Genomic DNA, 25,745 nt, shown 5'->3' on the forward strand with positions numbered 1-25,745 from the left:
CTGAGTTTTATATATATAGATTTATTTATATATTTATTATTATTTCTGGTTACCATGTGCTTAGATTAGAGGGAGGGCACACAAGACATTAGGCCTCTTCTACCTTGAGGATCTAAGGGGCCACCATCCAAGGCTAGTTCTTCAAATTAAGCCCACCCAAAATTTTCCAGTTGAACCCCTGCTCCCCTCCTGGATTCCCACCTCTTAGGCTATGTTCACATGGCGAAATGTCCGACATTTCCAGCGACATTCCGTAGACAGCGAGCTCTGGCAAAACATGCCGGCGCCAGGACCACTCGGAAATGCGCAGTCTTCATAGACAGCAATGCATTTCAGAGCAGGTTCTGCAGAATGAATTCACATAGCAGCTTCTTTAAAAATAAATAAATAAATAAACAGTGCCACATTTGTCCTCAGGTTGTGTGTGGTATTACAACTTTGCTCCATACGCTTCAATAGAATGCAGCTGCAATACCAGGAAAATCTCATGCAAAAGATGTTTTTTTTATTAATGTTTAAAAGCCAAAAACAGGAGACATCTGTAACGCGTTTCAGGTGTGTTTACTGCACCCTTAGTCGTACACAGCTGTAATACCACACACAGACTAAAGACAAGAGTGGCGCTGTTTCTCGTTGAAAGCTGCAATGTTTTTGTAATCCTGGACAACCCCTTTAGGCTATGTTCACATGGTGGAATTTCAAAGCCAAATCCGGTGGAAACATTTTGTTTGAAAATTCCTTTGAAGCAGAGTCCCATTGTTTTCAATAGGACTCTGCCGCACCGCGCACATGGCTGAACATCTCCTGCGGAAATTTTAATTTCAGCCTCTGCAGAAAAAAATTAACATGCCAATTTCTGCGGAATCCACTTAGAAATGCATTGCCGTCTATGGAGACGGCGCATTTTCCCGAGCGGTCCTAGAGCCGGTGTAATGAAAAAAACTGTATCCCTGTAGTGGAATGTGACCCTTCGCACAGGCACACCCTTTTCTGCTTTACAGCCGCCTTCCACTTCCTAATCCCTAACCCTAATTCCAACCCCTAATTCTAAATCTAACCCCTAATCCTAAACCCTAATTCTAATTCTAACCCCTAAACCTAAACACTAACCCCTAATTCTAACCCCTAATCCTAATTCTAACCCATAATTCTAACCTCTAATCCTAACCCCTAATCCGAACTCCTAATCCGAACCCTAATTCTAACCCCTAATCCTAAACACTAACCCCTAATTCTAACCCCTAATCCTAAACCCTAATTCTAATTCTAACCCCTAATCCTAAACACTAACCCCTAATTCTAACCCCTAATCCTAATTCTAACCCCTAATCCTAAACACTAACCCCTAATTCTAACCCCTAATCCTAAACTCTACCCCCTAATTCTAACCCCTAATCCTAACCCCTAATCCGAACCCTAATTCTAACCCCTAATCCTAACCCTAATTCAAACCCTAATCCTAATCCCTACCCCTGCCCCTAAACCTGACCCCTAAACCTAACCCCTAATCCTAACCCTAATCCCTAATCCTGACCCCTAAACCAAACCCTAATCCTAACCCCTAACCCTAACCCTCATCCTAACCCCTAATCCCAACCCCTAATCCTAACCCTAATTCTAACCTCGAATCCTACCCCCTAATCCTAACCCATGTTCTGCCAGCGCCCGCCGTGTGAACATAGACTTAAAGCACTGATTCACACATCCATTGGCAGACATGAAGCGGTTAACACCAGCGCTGCTGAGATATATACAGCACTTTATCAAGTCACATTTGCCGGTCGGAGGACTCAGGTGGAGATTGCATTTGCCGAAGATTTTGGCACCAATTTGGGAATTAGGTTCCTAACAAGATAAACATCTGTGACTGTGCGGCTACCAGGAGCTGCGTGCCAGGACCCTGCAGCTTGTCTCGGTGCAGACAGGTGGTGAGGGTCGGCCGCCACGTACAGTGTTAGTGTTTGCAGCTCTTAATAAGGGAGGACAGGAGGTGTAAGAATATGGATCTCTTCCTATCGATCCAGGGCCGAGTCATCACTTCTATCTCCTCTGAACCCAATAGACTTTACATTTCTGGATAATGTCACATAGAAGTGACGACACTTATAGAGAAACAGCGGGCGCGTTAATTAGATAGCGAAAGAGACCATCCCGACCTCAATCTTGTCACCTAACTACGAAAGGGCCTCCGAAATATCCGCTGTACACAATGGCCCTCGTTTATTATAGTATTTCTGTGTAAATTCAAAAGGAAAATTGATTAACGGCACACGCCATTTTTTTGTTACTTAAAGGGGTTATCCACCAAAAGGTGATTTTAGTACTTACCTGCCGGACAGTAATGGACATGCTTAGGAAGGATCTCTGTTTGTCTTGGGGTTAAATGGCTAGGGTGTGAGATTACCATAAAGCTGAGGCTATCTTTTTTGTGAACTGGTTATTTCCTGTTGGAGTTGTTTCCTCAAACTACAAGTCCCATAATTCCTTGTTTGTAAGTGTGAGGTCCCTTTTCTCCCTCCCACACATCAGCCACCCCACCCATTGAAACACACCTGTGCTGCCTCTTATGATTTAGACCAGTGTTTTCTAACCAGCGGGCCTCCAGCTGTTGCAAAGTCTTGCAGGATGATCTCCCACCCAGCAGTCGCTTCACCCATTGAAGCACAGATACGCTCCCTCTGAACACCTGACTAGTGATGTAGTGTCTGGGGCCACACTGCAACCTGGGAAATCCCGAGACAACACTCATTTTGTATGCTGCTAAAAATAAACTTTGGGGCAAAGATCACAGAAGAATTGCGACAGCACCATCAAACACAGGTACAGACACTGGCACCCATTGTCTACAAAATGGAATTTTCAGGCGGAAAGCACATTAATATGTATATAGTATAAATGGCAAAAAGAGGAATATTAGTAAATGACCCCCATAGAGTTCTATTAAAACTTATATTTGAAGGTGGCCTTGATGTCCATAGGAAACTTCAGACTTCCGATCTCGATTTCATTTTTGTCAGCAGGAAATGAACCCCTAGGGTGGTGTTTCCCAACCAAGGTACCTTCAGCTGTTGCAAAACTACAACTCCCGGCATGCCCAGACAGCCGAAGGCTGTCTGGGCATACTGGGAGTTGTAGTTTTGCAACAGCTGGAGGAACCTTTGTTGGGAAAACACTACCCTAGGGCCTAAGTCTCCAAACTGTGGACCTCCAGATGTTGCAAAACTACAACTCCCATCATACCCAGACAGTCAACGGCTGGGCACGCTGTGAGTTGCAAATATGCAACAACTGAAGGTCCACAGTTTGCAGACCACTATCTTAGGGTTTGTTAACACTGAGGATATTCAGTAAGGAATTTCTGGGGTGGAAAGCTCCTGCGCTGCAATTCGGTAGTGTGCACTGTGCAGAGGAATCCTATTGCCAGTAGTACACACACAGTTACTTCCTCTGTTACTTCTTTAGCCAATCACAGCACAACACTGCCATGCCATAACATGGTACTTGAAAAAGTCCACTGAACAGGCTGGAACTGTGATGGGGGATGATTTACACCACAGTGCATCTTCAGCTGTTGCAAAACTGTAACTCCAAGCAAGACTGGACAGCCTTTGGTTGTCCAGGCATGCTGGGTGTTGTAGTTTTGCAACAGCTGGAGATATGTGGTGTCCCAGCACCAAAGGCTGTCCTGTGGGCTGCAGATCTCCTCGGGCATGCCTGCTGCTCCGGTGATAGGCACACTGTTTTATTGTTTACTGTGTTTATGCTCTTTGCTGTGTTTGTGTAATATATATATATATATATATATATATATATATATATATATAAAGCATAAAGGATGACCGCAGCACTCAATAGTAGTGAAAATATCAAAAAAGTGGCTTTATTCCAAAAGCAAACAGCAGCGACGTTTCGGTGTTCTCACAACACCATTCTCAAGCTAAATAACAGTGATCACAGCGCAGTATATATAGAGGGTGAAATAAATCAATCATAATTACAAACAATTATAAATATGTAAACATTCATAAAGTGCCAGTGCATACAGTGCATCAAAAAAATATTAGGGGATGTACAATAGTCATCCAGATACAAGTGAGTGATATTAAAAACATTTCTATGCAGATCTTATACATAGGTAAAACAGAGAATGGTATAAAATATAAAAACAGTAAAGTATGTAAACAAACAACTTAAATACCATAGGGATTCAGGGCAGGTGTGTGGCGTCACTCACCGAGGAAGCGTGTCCCATGTGTAACAAGTGTAATGGCGGCGAACGCCAGTATAGCGATACAGCCAGTGTCATGGCGACGGACGCCAGTGTGTGTATAAATAAAGTTGTAAAGGAACGGACCAATCACTCAAATGGAACCAGATCACATGACTATCGGTGTAGTGTCAGTATGTTGGCCGGAGGCGCATGCGCACCGCTGCAAATCGCATAGCGGTGGCCATCTTACTGTAGGGCAATGCTGTATAAAGTGTTGGCAAGGCGCTAGTCAGCGCAGTATCGATGTTAAAGAAACTGTACTATAGTCCCCACTCATCCTGATCATAGCAATCATACTAGGCACATATATCTCTCTAGCCCACCAGGGAGTCCCAATGTCCACCGCCCGATCCTTGCGGACCCAGAGGGGATCGCCCGGTCGCATGTCACAGGGCCACTAAGGGTCCCGGGCACTGACGTCGGGGGGCGCTCTGGTACCTGGGCTACCAATACATGGACGAGAGTGCCACTCAGTCATAAAATACACAGGCGCAGGGGAACATAATCATGTCCACAGGATTTATTATAAATCGTCAACCTGCTCAACTGTACCTTTAAGAAGATGCAGAGTGACCAGGTGACCCCTGTTATCCTACGGGAATCCCCAAATTGCTCTGTATATAGTGTAGTGGGGAGGAGTTGTCCCAGTCTAAGTTCAGCTTAGAGCTGTGTGCTGAGCAAAGCTCCATGCAAGCTACAGTGTGGAAAGGAGTTGGAAGAAGTGTGAGGTGATTCCCAGGGAAGCCTAAAGAAAATCTCTTATCAAATCAACCCCACCTTTCTGGAAGTGTTCCCAGCACAGGAGTTGGTGAATCATACCCTGGCGGTGTCAATAATTGGACCTTAGCAGAACCCTAGTCAGCGTAGGATATCTCTTAATCTTCAAGTCTCAAGTCTACCTAATTCAAGTGGGTGAAAAGCACCATAAGTCCCGGCAAGGCAACAGGGCTCCCCCGGGTTACACTGCATCCCTTCCACTCTGCTTTGTACTGTGAGTGTTGTACCATCTACACCTGCCTGGCCCAGGAGAAGCTGTCTCCACCTCGGACTGTGTATAGGTTAACGGTGCCCTGGCGTCACGACCTGACAAGTATACCTTGCACCCCCCTTGTGTCACCACAGATATACAGTTTGGAAAACACTGATTTACACAGTTCAGTACTATAGATGGCATGCAGGATAGACAGGGTTACTGATGAACTGGCTTTGCAAGGTGGTATGTAAACAGAAGAAAAGAAACCGCAGCAGTACAACAGGGAAAGGGTTACACTGAGTACTGAACTAGTCTTGCCTGAAAAGTAGAAAGGAGGGGAAGATTACACTGCAGCACATATAGCAGTAGAAATAGTGATGTTTGCACAAGGAACAGCTGCCCTGAGCTTTATGGGTGGTGATAAATAAGAGGGAAGCCTTGATTTACCTTTGAGAAACAGTACGGGTCATCACTCTTTCTCCTATACATAGCTTATGGCAATCAATCCCTATGTTCTGTAATTTATCCTGATTGTGCTGTTACTAGAGAAAGATTTGCCCTAAAACAGGCAGAGGACAGCAGATTGCAGAGAAAAAAATGTTTAATTTTTTTTTGGAGCAAGACGTCATTTTTGGCAAATTAACTAATTTATAAATATGATAGGAATTACATAGACTATCACATGGAGGATAGTTGTCTGAAACAATAGTGACCATCTTTCATACATAGAACTGGACAAAACGTAAGCATTTGTATCACTTTGTCAATCTCTTAGCGCAGAGCAGTTGTTACGTTGTTGCAGTGATGATCGGACTATTTCATGGCTCGATGACAGGTTGTTTAATGGTTCTTTGGAAAATAAAAGGTGTAGGATCTCACCCCTGCTAATAATACACGGGTGGCCTCCATGTAGCGGCAGCTCTCCAGGAGGGGTATACTAATAATAGAAAAACCCATACTCTTTGTTTAGCATTGACCTGCACTTGGCAGAGGTAACAATGCACCAACAATATTAATAGCATTCCACGCGGGCATTTATGGAGAGTCAAATAGCAGAAAACCTGTCGACATTAACAGCTCCTCACAATGCACTAGGTTATAATGTCCTGAGATGATACAAAGTGCGGTCTAGGGGGGCCAACACTTCAGAAGTTAGGAGCCAATGATGACATCCTGTAGGGCCAGGTTCGCACTAATCTAATAATCCCAACAATAATTAGGCTAGCAGATCAACCCGCCCCCCCCCCCCCCCCCCCCCCCCAGTATGCACTGCAGGACCCTTACAGCAATGTCCCACTTACCCAGTAGTCATGGCAATCCTACAACCACTCATCCAGTAGTTCCACCTCCCTAATAGTCACAACTGCTTCTCTCTTCCCCAGTAGTCTCAACTGGCACCCACTCCCAATCCCCAATAGACCCTCCACATATGCCTGGGAGTCCCAGAACTTTTTGATGACTTCCTGAAGTCCCACCACATATCCCTGCCAAAGTCACAGCAACTTCCCCCTAGTAGTCACAGCATCCCTATACAGACACTAGTAAACAGATAAGATTCTTAGCTGGGGTTATTGAAAGTAAAACAAATTTGCATGCTCTTGAAATCTGGAGAATCCTGGGTCCACCTGCTCAGGGCTGGTGCAAGGATTTTTGCCACCTTAGGAAAAGCACATTTTTCCTCCCCCTTGACTCTGCCCATTGGAACGGCCCTACTGATGTGACACACTGTAACAAGCCTTACTACTGGGGTGACACACTGTAACAAACCCCCTCCCCATGCTGCTGGCTGAGCAAGTGGTTTGAATGCTAGTTGTCTAACTTTCTTGTAGCAGGCAGAGCAGCACCCCCCCCCCCCCCATCAAGAGGGCACTTGTCATGTCTGTATTGGCCTGTGTTCACACACAGCTTTTTGTTTGGTTGTGTGTGAACAGTTTTATGTTCCCTGGTCATGGAAGAGTTAAAGCCTTTTGGCTTGCTAGCCAATAGCTCCTAGGGTGTGTCTATTTAAAGTCAGCCCAGTCTAGCCTCTGGGCTGGTGATTGACATCTTGACTTGAGATCCAGTTTGTTACACATGGACATGCTGCATAGAGCTTTGGGTGAAACACTCTTTGTTTGAGCTTTTAATCTACTATCTCTGTTTTAGCATGCACCTTGCATTTATCTTTGATATATATTCTGGGCTTTTACCCATGGTTAGATAGCAAGCTTTTAGTAGATTTTAATCTTTGTTTGTATAGTCGGTTTTAGGATTTGTATGTCCTTTCTGCTATGTATCTGTTCACACGGTGTTAACGATCCATGGGGACAATCCTGTGTCTACTGGAGGTTTTGTAACTAGGCATCCCTGTTTCTGCTCCATGGGGACTCCATGTCTACTGGAGGTTTTCTGAGCGATTGCGATTATTCCTGTCTTATATCCTGTTGTACACGTTTTTATGAGTTGTAACTAGATATCCCTGTCACCGGTTCATGGGGACTCTGGGAGATTGATCCTGTGTCTACTGGAGGTTTAGGGATTGTGTATATTCCTGTTTAGCGATAGATCCCGTTTACCTGTCCATGGGGGCTCAGAGGGTATTGTTATTCCTGTGTCTACCGGAGGTTTTCTAGGGGATTATGCTATATTCCAGTCTGTACCTGGAGTCTGTTCCATTTTCCTGTCTGGTGTTTTGAACTCTGTATGTTTATTGGTTCTTGATTTCAGATCTTTGGAGTTTCTGTACATGACTACAGATCAATAGTGTCCTCTGTTCATGACCACTGAGTCCTCTGTTCATGTCCGGTGATCTTTAGTGTGCTCTGTTCATGACCGCTTATCCTTAGTGTCCTCTGTGCTGCTCAATGATCTGTATCCTCTGAACTTTAGACTATAGAGTTCCATGTTCCTGTTATGTTTCTGGTTTGTGACCGACTATTTATTAGTATGTGTTTTTAGGCCCCTGCACTTTAGTTCAGGGAGGGAACTGTGCCCAGTTGTCGATCCACCAGTTAGGGTGGATGGGCAAGTAGGCAGGGAGAGCAGTTTTAGGGTCAGTTTAGGGTTCACTCTCCCTGTCCCCTGGTCGGTCTTTGACAGCGCTCTAGGTGGCTGCCTATTTTGCCTTTAGGCAGATCTGGCCCTGTAACTCCTGGTCCTCTCCAACTTCACCATTAGATCCTTACTGTTACGCCGAGCGCTCCGGGTCCCCGCTCCTCCCCGGAGCGCTCGCTACACTCTCGCTACTGCAGCGCTCCGGTCAGATCCACTGACCCGGTGCGCTGCGATACTGCCTCCAGCCGGGATGCGATTCGTGATGCGGGTGGCGCCCGCTCGCGATGCGCACCCCGGCTCCCGTACCTGACTCGCTCTCCGTCGGTCCTGTCCCGGCGCACGCGGCCCCGCTCCCTAGGGCGCGCGCCGGGTCTCTGCGATTTAAAGGGCCACTGCGCCGCTGATTGGCGCAGTGGTTCTAATTAGTGTGTTCACCTGTGCACTCCCTATGTATACCTCACTTCCCCTGCACTCCCTCGCCGGATCTTGTTGCCATTGTGCCAGTGAAAGCGTTTCCTTGTGTGTTCCTAGCCTGTGTTCCAGACCTCCTGCCGTTGCCCCTGACTACGATCCTTGCTGCCTGCCCCGACCTTCTGCTACGTCCGACCTTGCTTCTGTCTACTCCCTTCTACCGCGCCTATCTTCAGCAGTCAGAGAGGTTGAGCCGTTGCTAGTGGATACGACCTGGTCACTACCGCCGCAGCAAGACCATCCCGCTCTGCGGCGGGCTCTGGTGAACACCAGTAGTGACTTAGAACCGGTCCACTAGCACGGTCCACGCCAATCCCTCTCTGGCACAGAGGATCCACCTCCTGCCAGCCGGCATCGTGACAGTAGATCCGGCCATGGATCCCGCTGAAGTTCCTCTGCCAGTTGTCGCCGACCTCACCACGGTGGTCGCCCAGCAGTCACAACAGATAGCGCAACAAGGCCACCAGCTGTCTCAACTGACCGTGATGCTACAGCAGCTACTACCTCAGCTTCAGCAATCATCTCCTCCGCCAGCTCCTGCACCTCCTCCGCAGCGAGTGGCCGCTTCAGGCCTACGACTATCCTTGCCGGATAAATTTGATGGGGACGCTAAATTTTGCCGTGGCTTTCTTTCTCAATGTTCCCTGCACTTGGAGATGATGTCGGACCAGTTTCCTACTGAAAGGTCTAAGGTGGCTTTCGTAGTCAGCCTTCTGTCTGGAAAAGCTCTGTCATGGGCCACACCGCTCTGGGACCGCAATGACCCCGTCACTGCCTCTGTACACTCCTTCTTCTCGGAAATTCGAAGTGTCTTTGAGGAACCTGCCCGAGCCTCTTCTGCTGAGACTGCCCTGTTGAATCTGGTCCAGGGTAATTCTTCCGTTGGCGAGTACGCCGTACAATTCCGTACTCTTGCTTCAGAACTATCCTGGAATAATGAGGCCCTCTGCGCGACCTTTAAAAAAGGCCTATCCAGCAACATTAAAGATGTTCTGGCCGCACGAGAAATCCCTGCTAACCTACATGAACTCATTCATCTAGCCACTCGCATTGACATGCGTTTTTCCGAAAGGCGTCAGGAGCTCCGCCAGGATATGGACTTTGTTCGCACGAGGCGTTTTTTCTCCCCGGCTCCTCTCTCCTCTGGTCCCCTGCAATCCGTTCCTGTGCCTCCCGCCGTGGAGGCTATGCAAGTTGACCGGTCTCGCCTGACACCTCAAGAGAGGACACGACGCCGCATGGAGAATCTCTGCCTGTACTGTGCCGGTACCGAACACTTCCTGAAGGATTGTCCTATCCGTCCTCCCCGCCTGGAAAGACGTACGCTGACTCCGCACAAAGGTGAGACAGTCCTTGATGTCAACTCTGCTTCTCCACGTCTTACTGTGCCTGTGCGGATATCTGCCTCTACCTCCTCCTTCTCTACTATGGCCTTCTTGGATTCCGGATCTGCAGGAAATTTTATCTTGGCCTCTCTCATCAACAGGTTCAACATCCCGGTGACCAGTCTCGCCAGACCCCTCTACATAAATTGTGTTAACAATGAAAGATTGGACTGTACCATACGTTTCCGCACGGAGCCCCTCCTAATGTGCATCGGACCTCATCACGAAAAAATTGAGTTTTTGGTCCTCCCCAATTGCACTTCTGAAATTCTCCTTGGACTACCCTGGCTTCAACACCATTCCCCAACCCTGGATTGGTCCACAGGGGAGATCAAGAGTTGGGGTACCTCTTGTTTCAAGGACTGCCTTAAACCGGTTCCCAGTACTCCCTGCCGTGACCCTGTGGTTCCCCCTGTAACCGGTCTCCCTAAGGCCTATATGGACTTTGCTGATGTATTTTGCAAAAAACAAGCTGAGACTCTACCTCCTCACAGGCCTTATGACTGTCCTATTGACCTCCTCCCGGGCACTACTCCACCCCGGGGCAGAATTTATCCTCTGTCCGCCCCAGAGACTCTTGCTATGTCTGAGTACATCCAGGAAAATTTAAAAAAGGGCTTTATCCGCAAATCCTCCTCTCCTGCCGGAGCTGGATTTTTCTTTGTGTCCAAAAAAGATGGCTCCCTACGTCCTTGCATTGACTACCGCGGTCTTAATAAAATCACGGTTAAGAACCGCTATCCTCTACCTCTTATCTCTGAACTCTTTGATCGCCTCCAAGGTGCCCACATCTTTACCAAACTGGACTTAAGAGGTGCTTATAATCTCATCCGCATCAGGGAGGGGGATGAATGGAAAACGGCATTTAACACTAGAGATGGACACTTTGAGTATCTGGTCATGCCCTTTGGCCTGTGCAACGCCCCTGCCGTCTTCCAAGACTTTGTTAATGAAATTTTTCGTGATCTCTTATATTCCTGTGTTGTTGTGTATCTGGACGATATTCTGATTTTTTCTGCCAACCTAGAAGAACACCGCCAGCATGTCCGCATGGTTCTTCAGAGACTTCGTGACAATCAACTTTATGCCAAAATGGAGAAATGTCTGTTTGAATGTCAATCTCTTCCTTTCCTAGGATACTTGGTCTCTGGCCGGGGACTACAAATGGATCCAGACAAACTCTCTGCCGTCTTAGATTGGCCACGCCCCTCCGGACTCCGTGCTATCCAACGTTTTTTGGGGTTCGCCAATTATTACAGACAATTTATTCCTCATTTTTCCACCATTGTGGCTCCTATCGTGGCTTTAACCAAAAAGAATGCCAATCCTAAGTCATGGCCTCCTCAAGCGGAAGACGCCTTTAAACGGCTCAAGTCTGCCTTTTCTTCTGCTCCCGTGCTCTCCAGACCTGACCCATCTAAACCCTTCCTATTGGAGGTTGATGCCTCCTCAGTAGGAGCTGGAGCGGTTCTTCTACAAAAAAATTCTTCCGGGCATGCTGTTACTTGTGGGTTTTTTTCTAGGACATTTTCTCCGGCGGAGAGGAACTACTCCATCGGGGATCGAGAGCTACTGGCCATTAAATTAGCACTTGAGGAATGGAGGCATCTGCTGGAGGGATCAAAATTTCCAGTTATTATTTACACCGATCACAAGAATCTCTCCTATCTCCAGTCTGCCCAACGGCTGAATCCTCGCCAGGCCAGGTGGTCTCTGTTCTTTGCCCGGTTTAATTTTGAAATTCACTTTCGCCCTGCCGACAAGAACATTAGGGCCGATGCCCTCTCTCGTTCCTCGGATGCCTCGGAAGTAGAGGTCTCTCCGCAACACATCATTCCTCCTGACTGCCTGATCTCCACTTCTCCAGCCTCCATCAGGCAAACTCCTCCAGGGAAGACCTTCGTCTCTCCACGCCAACGCCTCGGAATCCTCAAATGGGGTCACTCCTCCCATCTCGCAGGCCATGCGGGCATCAAGAAATCCCTGCAACTCATCTCTCGTTTCTATTGGTGGCCGACTCTGGAGACGGATGTTGTTGATTTTGTGCGGGCCTGCACTGTCTGTGCCCGGGATAAGACTCCTCGCCAGAAGCCCGCTGGTCTTCTTCATCCTCTGCCTGTCCCCGAACAGCCTTGGTCTCTGATTGGTATGGACTTTATTACAGACTTACCCCCATCCCGTGGCAACACTGTTGTTTGGGTGGTCGTTGATCGATTTTCCAAGATGGCACATTTTATTCCTCTTCCTGGTCTTCCTTCAGCGCCTCAGTTGGCAAAACAATTTTTTGTACACATTTTTCGTCTTCACGGGTTGCCCACGCAGATCGTCTCGGATAGAGGCGTCCAATTCGTGTCAAAATTCTGGAGAGCTCTCTGTAAACAACTCAAGATTAAATTAAACTTTTCTTCTGCTTATCATCCTCAGTCCAATGGGCAAGTAGAAAGAGTTAACCAGGTCCTGGGTGATTATTTACGGCATTTTGTTTCCTCCCGCCAGGATGACTGGGCAGATCTTCTACCATGGGCCGAATTCTCGTATAACTTCAGAGTCTCTGAGTCTTCTTCCAAATCCCCATTTTTCGTGGTGTACGGCCGTCACCCTCTTCCCCCCCTCCCCACTCCCTTGCCCTCTGGTTTGCCCGCTGTGGATGAAATAACTCGTGATCTTTCCACCATATGGAAAGAGACCCAAAATTCTCTCTTACAGGCTTCATCACGCATGAAGAAGTTTGCTGATAAGAAAAGAAGAGCTCTCCCCATTTTTTCTCCCGGAGACAAGGTATGGCTCTCCGCTAAATATGTCCGCTTCCGTGTTCCCAGCTACAAATTGGGACCACGCTATCTTGGTCCTTTCAAAATTTTGTGCCAGATTAATCCTGTCTCTTACAAACTTCTTCTTCCTCCTTCTCTTCGTATTCCTAATGCCTTTCACGTTTCTCTTCTTAAACCACTCATCATCAACCGTTTCTCTCCCAAACTTGTTTCTCCCACTCCTGTTTCCGGCTCCTCGGACATCTTCTCCGTAAAGGAGATACTGGCCTCCAAGAAGGTCAGATGGAAAACCTTTTTTTTGGTCGATTGGGAGGGCTGTGGTTCTGAAGAGAGATCCTGGGAACCTGAGGACAATATCCTAGACAAAAGTCTGGTCCTCAGGTTCTCAGGCTCCAAGAAGAGGGGGAGACCCAAGGGGGGGGTACTGTTACGCCGAGCGCTCCGGGTCCCCGCTCCTCCCCGGAGCGCTCGCTACACTCTCGCTACTGCAGCGCTCCGGTCAGATCCACTGACCCGGTGCGCTGCGATACTGCCTCCAGCCGGGATGCGATTCGCGATGCGGGTGGCGCCCGCTCGCGATGCGCACCCCGGCTCCCGTACCTGACTCGCTCTCCATCGGTCCTGTCCAGGCGCGCGCGGCCCCGCTCCCTAGGGCGCGCGCGCGCCGGGTCTCTGCGATTTAAAGGGCCACTGCGCCGCTGATTGGCGCAGTGGTTCTAATTAGTGTGTTCACCTGTGCACTCCCTATGTATACCTCACTTCCCCTGCACTCCCTCGCCGGATCTTGTTGCCATTGTGCCAGTGAAAGCGTTTCCTTGTGTGTTCCTAGCCTGTGTTCCAGACCTCCTGCCGTTGCCCCTGACTACGATCCTTGCTGCCTGCCCCGACCTTCTGCTACGTCCGACCTTGCTTCTGTCTACTCCCTTCTACCGCGCCTATCTTCAGCAGTCAGAGAGGTTGAGCCGTTGCTAGTGGATACGACCTGGTCACTACCGCCGCAGCAAGACCATCCCGCTTTGCGGCGGGCTCTGGTGAACACCAGTAGTGACTTAGAACCGGTCCACTAGCACGGTCCACGCCAATCCCTCTCTGGCACAGAGGATCCACCTCCTGCCAGCCGGCATTGTGACACTTACGAGGACTAGGCTTGGTAAAATAAGAAGTTTAGGGTGAAGGGGAAGCTTTCTGTTGCAGTAAGCTGCCTCACAGCCATAGACGAAGCAGTTTTAGGTCTACTCTTTATACAATGTATTGCCTAATACATGTTACTGGCTGATGGGATCCAAGAAACCAAAATAGATCTGTTCACAACTTCACAGCAACTCCCCCTAGTAGTCACATCAGTCCTATAAAGACACTAGTTAACAGTTTTTAATTGACAAGTGATCACTTTAGAGCCACCCATAGACCTGTAACACCACCAATGTAATCTATTCTTGCTGGTCAAAGACCAAGCTCTGAAACATGGTAACCACTGTTTTCTTTTTACCCCCAGGTTCCTCATTGGTCTGGTCTCGGAAATGGGTCGTGGTAACAGCATTGGGACAGAAAATGTCCAGTGTGATCAAATTCTTCCCCTAAAAATCCCATTACTGAAAAATGTTAATAATAACAATTATAAGAAATGTACCAAGGGACCAGGACAGTGTAAGCCTGAAGATCCCATCCAAGGTACAAGAAACATCAAGTTGTCTGCCAAGTCTAAGACTCTAGACATCCAGAATGGAAATATATATGAGTTACATGAGCAAAATTATGGCAACATCTCCACCAAAACATCTAACCAGCTGGTCGCTGACCACATATCTGGGACCTTCCAGGTCACCAGCCAACAAAATAAAGCAAAGACAAATGTGGGAAGCAGAAAGGAAGTTTTTACATTCTGGTCAACAAAGGTTGAGATTCAAGAAAACCCAATGGCCAAGTCTCCGAAAACAAGTGGAGATTACAGAAATGTTACCCCTAAGAAGCCTGCTGTCAGTCCTACAGACAAGACCAGACCTTGTGATCTCTGTAAGAAGCCTCAAGCTACAACCCCCACTAAGAGGAAGAAAAGACAAGAACTGTTATCTGCAATGGATTTTACCCACATTGATGATCATGTTCTGTCTGTGAGCAGCCAGGTACTAAGTGATGTCACTGCCCTCTAATAATTGAATAGGTTGTATGTCAGTGATGTCACTGCCCTCTAATAATTCAATAGGTTGTATGTCAGTGATGTCACTGCCCTCTAATAATTCAATAGGTTGTATGTCAGTGATGTCACTGCCCTCTAGTAATTCAATAGGTTGTATGTCAGTGATGTCACTGCCCTCTAATAATTCAATAGGTTGTATGTCAGTGATGTCACTGCCCTCTAATAATTGAATAGGTTGTATGTCAGTGATGTCACTGTCCTCTAATAATTCAATAGGTTGTATGTCAGTGATGTCACTGCCCTCTAATAATTCAATAGGTTGTATGTCAGTGATGTCACTGCCCTCTAATAATTGAATAGGTTGTATGTCAGTGATGTCACTGCCCTCTAATAATTCAATAGGTTGTATGTCAGTGATGTCACTGCCCTCTAATAATTCAATAGGTTGTATGTCAGTGATGTCACTGTCCTCTAATAATTCAATAGGTTGTATGTCAGTGATGTCACTGCCCTCTAATAATTGAATAGGTTGTATGTCAGTGATGTCACTGTCCTCTAATAATTCAATAGGTTGTATGTCAGTGATGTCACTGCCCTCTAATAATTGAATAGGTTGTATGTCAGTGATGTCACTGCCCTCTAATAATTGAATAGGTTGTATGTCAGGGATGTCACTGCCCTCTAATAATTCAATAGGTTGTATGTCAGTGATGTCACTGCCCTCTAATAATTCAATAGGTTGTATGTCAGTGATGTCACTGCCCTGTAATAATTGAATAGGTTGTATGTCAGTGATGTCACTGCCCTCTAATAATTCAATAGGTTGTATGTCAGTGATGTCACTGCCCTCTAATAATTCAATAGGTTGTATGTCAGTGATGTCACTGCCCTCTAATAATTGAATAGGTTGTATGTCAGTGATGTCACTGCCCTCTAATAATTCAATAGGTTGTATGTCAGTGAAGTCACTGCCCTCTAATAATTCAATAGGTTGTATGTCAGTGATGTCACTGCCCTCTAGTAATTCAATAGGTTGTATATCAGTGATGTCACTGCCCTCTAATAATTGAATAGGTTGTATGTCAGTGATGTCACTGCCCTCTAACAATTGAATAGGTTGTATTTCAGTGATGTCACTGCCCTCTAATAATTCAATAGGTTGTACGTCAGGGATGTCACTGCCCTCTAATAATTCAATAGGTTGTATGTCAGTGATGTCACTGCCCTCTAATAATTCAATAGGTTGTATGTCAGTGATGTCACTGCCCTCTAATAATTCAATAGGTTGTATGTCAGTGATGTCACTGCCCTCTAGTAATTCAATAGGTTGTATGTCAGTGATGTCACTGCCCTCTAATAATTCAATAGGTTGTATGTCAGTGATGTCATTGCCCTCTAATAATTCAATAGGTTGTATGTCAGTGATGTCACTGCCCTCTAATAATTCAATAGGTTGTATGTCAGTGATGACACTGCCCTCTAATAATTCAATAGGTTGTATGTCAGTGATGTCACTGCCCTCTAATAATTCAATAGGTTGTATGTCAGTGATGTCACTGCCCTCTAATAATTCAATAGGTTGTATGTCAGTGATGTCACTGCCCTCTAATAATTCAATAGGTTGTATGTCAGTGATGTCACTGCCCTCTAATAATTGAATAGGTTGTATGTCAGTGATTTCACTGTCCTCTAATAATTCAATAGGTTGTATGTCAGTGATGTCACTGCCCTCTAATAATTCAATAGGTTGTATGTCAGTGATGTCATTGCCCTCTAATAATTCAATAGGTTGTATGTCAGTGATGTCACTGCCCTCTAATAATTGAATAGGTTGTATGTCAGTGATGTCACTGCCCTCTAATAATTCAATAGGTTGTATGTCAGTGATGTCACTGCCCTCTAATAATTCAATAGGTTGTATGTCAGTGATGTCACTGCCCTCTAATAATTGAATAGGTTGTATGTCAGTGATGTCACTGCCCTCTAGTAATTCAATAGGTTGTATGTCAGTGATGTCACTGCCCTCTAATAATTCAATAGGTTGTATGTCAGTGATGTCACTGCCCTCTAATAATTGAATAGGTTGTATGTCAGTGATGTCACTGCCCTCTAGTAATTCAATAGGTTGTATGTCAGTGATGTCACTGCCCTCTAGTAATTCAATAGGTTGTATGTCAGTGATGTCACTGCCCTCTAATAATTCAATAGGTTGTATGTCAGTGATGTCATTGCCCTCTAATAATTCAATAGGTTGTATGTCAGTGATGTCACTGCCCTCTAATAATTCAATAGGTTGTATGTCAGTGATGTCACTGCCCTCTAGTAATTCAATAGGTTGTATGTCAGTGATGTCACTGCCCTCTAATAATTCAATAGGTTGTATGTCAGTGATGTCATTGCCCTCTAATAATTCAATAGGTTGTATGTCAGTGATGTCACTGCCCTATAATAATTCAATAGGTTGTATGACAGTGGTGTCACTGCCCTCTAATAATTCAATAGGTTGTATGTCAGTGATGTCACTGCCCTCTAATAATTCAATAGGTTGTATGTCAGTGATGTCACTGCCCTCTAATAATTCAAAAGGTTGTATGTCAGTGATGTCACTGCCCTCTAATAATTCAATAGGTTGTATGTCAGTGATGTCACTGCCCTCTAGTAATTCAATAGGTTGTAGGTCAGTGATGTCACTGCCCTCTAATAATTCAATAGGTTGTATGTCAGGGATGTCACTGCCCTCTAATAATTCAATAGGTTGTATGTCAGTGATGTCACTGCCCTCTAGTAATTCAATAGGTTGTATATCAGTGATGTCACTGCCCTCTAATAATTGAATAGGTTGTATGTCAGTGATGTCACTGCCCTCTAACAATTGAATAGGTTGTATTTCAGTGATGTCACTGCCCTCTAATAATTCAATAGGTTGTACGTCAGGGATGTCACTGCCCTCTAATAATTCAATAGGTTGTATGTCAGTGATGTCACTGCCCTCTAATAATTCAATAGGTTGTATGTCAGTGATGTCACTGCCCTCTAATAATTCAATAGGTTGTATGTCAGTGATGTCACTGCCCTCTAGTAATTCAATAGGTTGTATGTCAGTGATGTCACTGCCCTCTAATAATTCAATAGGTTGTATGTCAGTGATGTCATTGCCCTCTAATAATTCAATAGGTTGTATGTCAGTGATGTCACTGCCCTCTAATAATTCAATAGGTTGTATGTCAGTGATGTCACTGCCCTCTAGTAATTCAATAGGTTGTATGTCAGTGATGTCACTGCCCTCTAATAATTCAATAGGTTGTATGTCAGTGATGTCATTGCCCTCTAATAATTCAATAGGTTGTATGTCAGTGATGTCACTGCCCTATAATAATTCAATAGGTTGTATGACAGTGGTGTCACTGCCCTCTAATAATTCAATAGGTTGTATGTCAGTGATGTCACTGCCCTCTAATAATTCAATAGGTTGTATGTCAGTGATGTCACTGCCCTCTAATAATTCAAAAGGTTGTATGTCAGTGATGTCACTGCCCTCTAATAATTCAATAGGTTGTATGTCAGTGATGTCACTGCCCTCTAGTAATTCAATAGGTTGTAGGTCAGTGATGTCACTGCTCTCTAATAATTCAATAGGTTGTATGTCAGTGATGTCACTGCCCTTTAATAATCCAATAGGTTGTATGTCAGTGATGTCACTGCCCTCTAGTAATTCAATAGGTTGTAGGTCAGTGATGTCACTGCCCTCTAATAATTCAATAGGTTGTATGTCAGGGATGTCACTGCCCTCTAATAATTCAATAGGTTGTATGTCAGTGATGTCACTGCCCTCTAATAATTCAATAGGTTGTATGTCAGGGATGTCCCTGCCCTCTAATAATTTGGTTGTATGTAGAGCCCTGCACCAGGATTGGGATCCCACAGGACCCAATAAAAGCTGGCATGTGTGGTAATGAGGTTATTGCAGGTGGGAGCGCAGATGGTAATGAGGTTGAGCGGATCATACAGCGTGTCCCGCAAAATCCCACCCAGTCCCGCACACCTCTGAAATACCACAGGTGAGTGATGAAATGGCAAGGGGGTAACATTTCCAAAATCTGTGACCATATGTTTGCAGGAGCGGGCAGGAGGTGGTGGGAGTGAAACACACACCTTGCGGTAGTGGGTGGTAAAATTCGGAAAATGAGCGGGCGGAAGTGAGATTGAAAAAACAGTCCCGCGCAGGGTTCTAGTTACATATTAAGTAATGCCTCCGCTCATTGGTTGCAGGCTCAATGATGTCACTGCCCTCTAATGAATAGATAAGTTGCATTGTTAGTGATGTCACTAGTCTCTAGTCAATGGATAGGTCCCATATTCAGTGATGTCACCAGTCACTATTAAATGCATTATCGGTGATGTCACCAATCACTAGTAAGTGAATAGGCTACATTCTTTGATATCGCTGTCCTAATGAATGGATAGGAAGCCTCCTGATGTTCTCAGTGATGTCACTGCTCTAAAGTGGATGGATACTGTAAGCGGCATTATCTGTGATACCAGTGGATGGGTCATGTCCTCTTCTCAGTGACATCACCAATCAGTAGTGAATTGGCTACACTTTCAGTGATGTCATCACGATCTAGTGAACAAAAAGGCTCCATTTTCAGTGATGTCACAATTCACCATTAGTTGGCTACATTCAGGGCCATAGGACACTTTATAATTTGCGTTTCTTTGTTCTCTTGCATAGATCACATCTGGAATTATGTCTGTACAAGAAATCGTACAAAAAATCACAGCCAGATCCGAAAATGACTTCGAGAAATTACGGGCAATATGGATGTGGATTTGCCATAATATCAGTGAGTTTCCATAATATCATGTGCATTGTCCAACCTTGTAACTTGGCTATACATATAAAATTCAACTAAATTATTAGCGGGGATCATGTAAAGTAAAACAAACCTGAAAACTCTCATAGCGTTACTGTCATTAGAAACATTTTTTTTCCATTTAAAACTTCCTTAAAAACTAAGCATTTTCCTAATATATTTCATTAAAAAAAAATTGTTGCTGAAGATGTGAAAAAAAGGGTTTAAAAAAATGGCCACTAGGGGTTTCTATCTTTTTAATTTTGTAAACAAACTCTACTTTATATGCAAAATTGTTTCTTTTTGGTCATTTTATGAACTTATTTCTTGTGTATTTGCACCATATAGGTTCTCGTGGCTGCTTTAGGGTTATAAAAAGCATGCATTTTGGTTACGAAGCTGTGGAAATGTAAAAATTTTTGTTTTTTTAGCACAAAATGCAGGTTTTTCTTCTGTCCTTGCACCATATAGTTTCACATGGCTGCATTAGAGTTATATAGAGCATGCATGGCTGCATTAGAGTTATATAGAGCATGCATGGCTGAATTAGAGTTATATATAGAGCATGCATTTAGCCAATATGCTTTGCAAATGTTAATATGTTTGTGCAGACCTCATGACAGGGGAGAGGGGAGGGGGAGGAGAGGAGCTCATCATACTCCAGGGGAAATGCCTCCAGCCTCAGAAAGACTCATTTCACTAATACTTTGATCAAAAGATGTTTTACATATTAACACATTCAGATTATTATGCTACAGGTCTTAGGGCACATTATTACACTGATTAAGCATTTTTTTTTTGTCTTACTAATGACAGTAACGCTTTAAAGAGTACCTGTCACCAAACTAAACTTTTAATTACTTGTTCCTTATGTAAATATAAGACATTTTGCTATTTACTTGCTGTTACAATTCTCAACCTTTATATGTGATTAAAGCAGTGGCCACTAGGTGGCTCTGTTCTGTCAAACAGTTAGTTTGGTCTCCTCTCGGCCTGGCAGGAGACCGAACTCAGGAAGTGCATGCGAGGCATGACGGGGCATGGCAGGGCATGGCGAGGCGCAGCTCTCGCAGGCTTCAGTGATGTTGCGCCTGCTGGGGAGGCCCCCTTTTTCCTGCCGGGAGCTCACAGGGAGGGGTGTTAGGAGTAGTTAGGGAATAAAATATGAGTACGTTTAGAAATTATGGTTTGATGACGGGTACTCTTTAAAATCTTGAGAACTCAAGGTCCACCTACTGGTTTCCCCATCTTCACTAGTAGATCCTTAGGATGACTGTGCTCGGCTATATAATACTAAGGTGAAGGGGAAGCTTTTTGATGCAGTAAGCTGCCTCCCAGCCATAGACAAAGCAGTTTTAGAACTACGTCTTTTTCCAGATATATGGTTTAACATGTTACAGGCTGATTTGGTCTAACAACCCCAAATAGACCTGTTCACAGATGGTCAATATTCAGGCCCTGTTCTCAGTTAATTTAATGTAACTTAGGGGGATCTTGAGTTGGCGTTACAAAGTTCTCTTTGTGGTTGATAAAATATCCAATGTATCTATGGCTATGCTGTAAAGATATTGCTTAAAATGGCTTCATATCTGTATCGGAGGATCTTTTAGGCGCCTACATCGAAAATGCAGTGCAAAATAGTAACATAGTAACATAGTTCATAAGGTTGAAAAAAGACCAGAGTCCATCAAGTTCAACCTATATCCCTAATGAGTCCCTACTGAGTTGATCCAGAGGAAGGCAAAAAACCCTCATACTAGAGGTAAAAATTCCTTCCCGACTCCAAATATGGCATCAGAATAAATCCCTGGATCAACCTTCTGTCCCTATAAATCTATTATACATAACCAGCGATGTTATTATTCTCCAAAAATGCATCCAAACCCCTTTTAAATTCTTTTACAGAGTTCCCCATGACCACCTCCTCAGATAGAGAATTCCACAGTCTCACTGCTCTTACAGTAAAGAACCCACGTCTGTGCTGGTGTAGAAACCTTCTATCCTCTAGACGTAGAGGATGCCCCCTTGTTATAGATACAGTCCTGGGTATAAATAGATCATGGGAGAGATCTCTGTACTGTCCCCTGATATATTTATACATAGTTATTAGGTCGCCCCTAAGTCTTCTTTTTTCTAAACTAAATAACCCTAATTCTGATAATCTTTCTGGGTACTGTAGTCCTCCCATTCCCTGTATTACCCTGGTTGCCCGTCTTTGAACCCTCTCCAGATCCACTATATCTTTCTTGTACACTGGTGCCCAGTACTGTACACCGTATTCTATGTGTGGTCTGACTAGTGATTTGTACAGCGGTAGAATTATTCCCTTGTCGTGGGCATCTATGCCCCTATTGATGTCTCCCATGATTTTATTTGCCTTGGCAGCAGCTGCCCCACACTGGTCACTACTGCATGCAGTGCCCATTTTATCCAGTAAAATGCCAGACATCATGAAGGGAATCCGACGCACTCCTTTCGAGTAGGGTCACACGTAGCGGATACGTAAAATACGCTGTGAATCCACTGATGACTGACCTTAGATTGTGCCTTCTGTGCCGGCATTGTCTGCATTGCAATCCGCTGCTACGAGCAGACACACAGAGACCTGCGAGTCGCACATGCAGTTTACTCACAGACCCCACAGTCGCTTCCCCTTAGGCCGAGAGTGGGCGCGATGCCTGAGTACACCGTGCATGCGCGCATGTCTCGCGGGTCCCCTTTGTGTAGCTGCGGATTGCTGCTACGAGCAGGCAATGCAGGCACAGCAGGAAGCACACTTCGCATCGTAAAATACGCTGTGGATCCATTATGTGTGGACACATTTACACGCCGACTGCGGTGGCACTAGGACCGCGTGGACATCACCACTGACGGCAATGCAGTCCCTATTGATTTCCAATGTTTATTCTTTCGGGGAGTACGGAATACGGAATTTCTTTGGCGGAATTTTCCGCCAAAGAAATTCTGTAGTGTGAGTGGGTCAACGGAGCACCTAGTCACACCAATGTTGTCTTTATGCAGCGCAATTTCCTAGCTGGATTTATGACGGAATTCCATAGTCTGAATGGGCCCTAAAAAGTCAGTGGGGTCCATAGTTCACTATCACTGTCCACTATTCGGCATATCCTGTACCACCGCAATTTTTGTTGTCCGGCTCCTATGATTGAGTAGAATTATGGAAATGTATAGTCTAAGGGCCCGTTCACACTACGGGACCTCTGGTCATAAGATTAAGTTCCGTATACAGTATACAGGAGTTCATATTGCGGTGTTTTCCAACCGGTGCAGTGGTTTTGAAACTGTGGCCATTCATATGTGGCAAAACTACAACTCCCAGCATGCCCAGACAGCCGTTGGCTGTCTGGGCATGCTGGAAGTTGTAGTTTTGCAACATCTGGAGGGCCATTGTTTGGAGACCACTAGTCTTATTGTCCCTTTTTCAATGGTAGCACCTTGTACTGCTGTGGGTCACTCCAAACTCCGCCCCTCCAGCTGTTGCAAGACTACAACTCCCAGCATGCCCGGACAGCCGTTGGCTGTAACCAAGTGTTAAAATATGGCCAGGTAGCGAATTGTAGCAATGGAAGCCAAGTTCACACAGTGGGGGGAGATTTATCAAAACCTGTGTAGAGGAAGAGCGGTGCAGTTGCCCATAGCAACCAATCAGATCGCTTCTTTCATTTCTCAGAGGCCTTTTTAAAAAATGAAAGCAGTGATCTGATTGGTTGCTATGGGTAACTGCACCACTCGTCCTCTACACAGTGTATTTTCTGTCGTATTAGTAGCTGTGAAAACATTTTACTGCCTTTGTTTGTGTTTTACAGGCAGCTTTTGTTATTTCGGCCGTTATATATATATTTTTACTTACTCATTAATTTAGCGGCCATTTTTTTTCTCATACACTGTGCGCACTGGATGGACGCTTTTTCATACAACACATGAATTTTAAAGGAGATCTGTAGTGCAATATAAATTATCCCCTATCCGAAGGATAGGGGATAAGTTGTAGATCGCGGGGGGTCCGAGCACTGGGGCCCCCCGGGATCTCCTGGACAGGGCCTCGGCAGTATACAGGAAAGGGGGTGTTCTGACACGGTGGCTGACACTCCCCCTCCTGGGGACGAAACTGCACTTCTGGCAGACTGCCGTGGCCCCGTCCAGGAGAACCCGGGGGGCTCCAGCGCTCGGACCCCCCGCGATCTACAACTGGGCTAACAGCGCACGGCACCGATCGTTGTGCCACGCGCTATTAACCCTTCAGACGCACTGTTCAAAGTTGACCGCCGCGTCTGAAAGTGAAAGTAAACGCTTCCTGGCAGCTCAGTCGGGCTGATCGGGACATCGCGATAAAATCGCGATGTTTCGATCAGCTAGGACGCAAGCGGAGGTCTCCTTACCTGCCTCCGCGGCGTCCGATCGAGGTTTGATTGCTCCAAGCCTGAGCTTCAGGCTTGAGCAATCGAGCCCCTATCTCGCTGATCCATTAAAAGCTATGGCTTTACAAGGATCAGCATAGGAGATCAGTGTGTGCAGTGTTATAGGTCCCTATGGGAGCTATAACACTGCAAAAAAAATGTAAAAAAAAAGTCATTTAACCCCTTCCCTAATAAAAGTTTGAATCACCCCCCTTTTCCCATAAAAAAAAAACTGTGTAAATAAAAATACACATATGTGGTGTCGCCGCGTGCGTAAATGTCCGAACTGTAAAAATATATCATTCATTAAATCGCACGGTCAATGGCGTACGCGCAAAACAATTCCAAAGTCCAAAATAGTGTATTTTTGGTCACTTTTTATATCATGAAAAAAATGAATAAAAAGCGATCAAAAAGTCCTATCAATGCAAAAATGGTACCGATAAAAACTTCAGAACAAGGCGCAAAAAATGAGCCCTCATACCGGCCCGTACGCAGAAAAATAAAAAAAAGTTATAGGGTTAGAACATGAGAATTTTTTACATATAAATCCTGCATATAGTTATGATTTTTTCCGAAGTACGACAATATCCAACCTATATAAGTAGGGGATCATTTTAACCGTATGGACCTACAGAATAAAGAGAAGGTGTCATTTTTTTTACCGAAAAATGCACTGCGTAGAAACAGAAGACCCCAAAAGTTACAAAATGAAATTTTTTCTTCAATTTTGTCGCACAATGAATTTTTTTTCCGTTTTGCCGTGGATTTTGGGGTAACATGACTAATGTCACTGCAAAGTAGAATTGGTGGCACAAGCAATAAGCCATCCTATGGAATTTTGTGTGCAAAATCGAAAGCGGTATGATTTTTAGAAGGTGATGAGGAAAAAATTAAAATGCAAAAACGGAAAAACCCTGCGTCCTTAAGGGGTTTAAAAAATAAATAAAAAAAACACTACAAAACTGCCCCTTCATTTTCTACTTCCAGGATGCAGCTTTGTGAATTTTTTTAAATAGTAGTTTTTATTATTATAATTTAATTTTTTGCTTATTTTTTGCTTATTTTTTGCTTATTTTTTATTATTTTTTGCTTTATTTTTTGCTTATTCTGTGCGTGACACATCATGTGAATGAGGGAATTGGGAAGGAAAGACATCAGAAAAAAAATTATAATTAGTTTCAAAACCACATGGCCTTTTCTCCCTCCCATAGAATTGTAAGGGTCTATTCCCACGTACAGTATTCTGTGCAGATTTGATGCGCAGGATTTCAAGCTGTGTTCAGTTTACATTGAAATCTGCAGCAGAAAATCCTGCGCATCAAATCTGCACAGAATACTGTACGTGTGAATAGACCTTTAAGATTTCCTGAAGAAAAAAAAAAATGCCATAACCTCAGCATGCTGTGATTTCAGAAAACTAGCCCTGAGTCACGA

General features: G+C 44.9%; 1 protein-coding gene across 1 annotated transcript in view; it reads left to right on the top strand.

Moving 5' to 3' along the window:
• The window catches only part of LOC130324636 (kyphoscoliosis peptidase-like), a 50,660-nt gene that overhangs the window by 11,628 nt on the left and 13,287 nt on the right, over positions 1–25,745 (top strand). The window contains exons 2-3 of the mRNA XM_056553265.1: positions 14,399–15,026; positions 19,773–19,884. Coding sequence (XP_056409240.1) covers positions 14,424–15,026; positions 19,773–19,884 — 715 coding nt within the window. The 5' untranslated portion in view covers positions 14,399–14,423. The remainder of the gene's footprint in view (positions 1–14,398; positions 15,027–19,772; positions 19,885–25,745) is intronic.

Source organism: Hyla sarda, chromosome 1 (assembly GCF_029499605.1).
Source record: "Hyla sarda isolate aHylSar1 chromosome 1, aHylSar1.hap1, whole genome shotgun sequence".
Lineage (NCBI taxonomy): Eukaryota > Metazoa > Chordata > Amphibia > Anura > Hylidae > Hyla > Hyla sarda.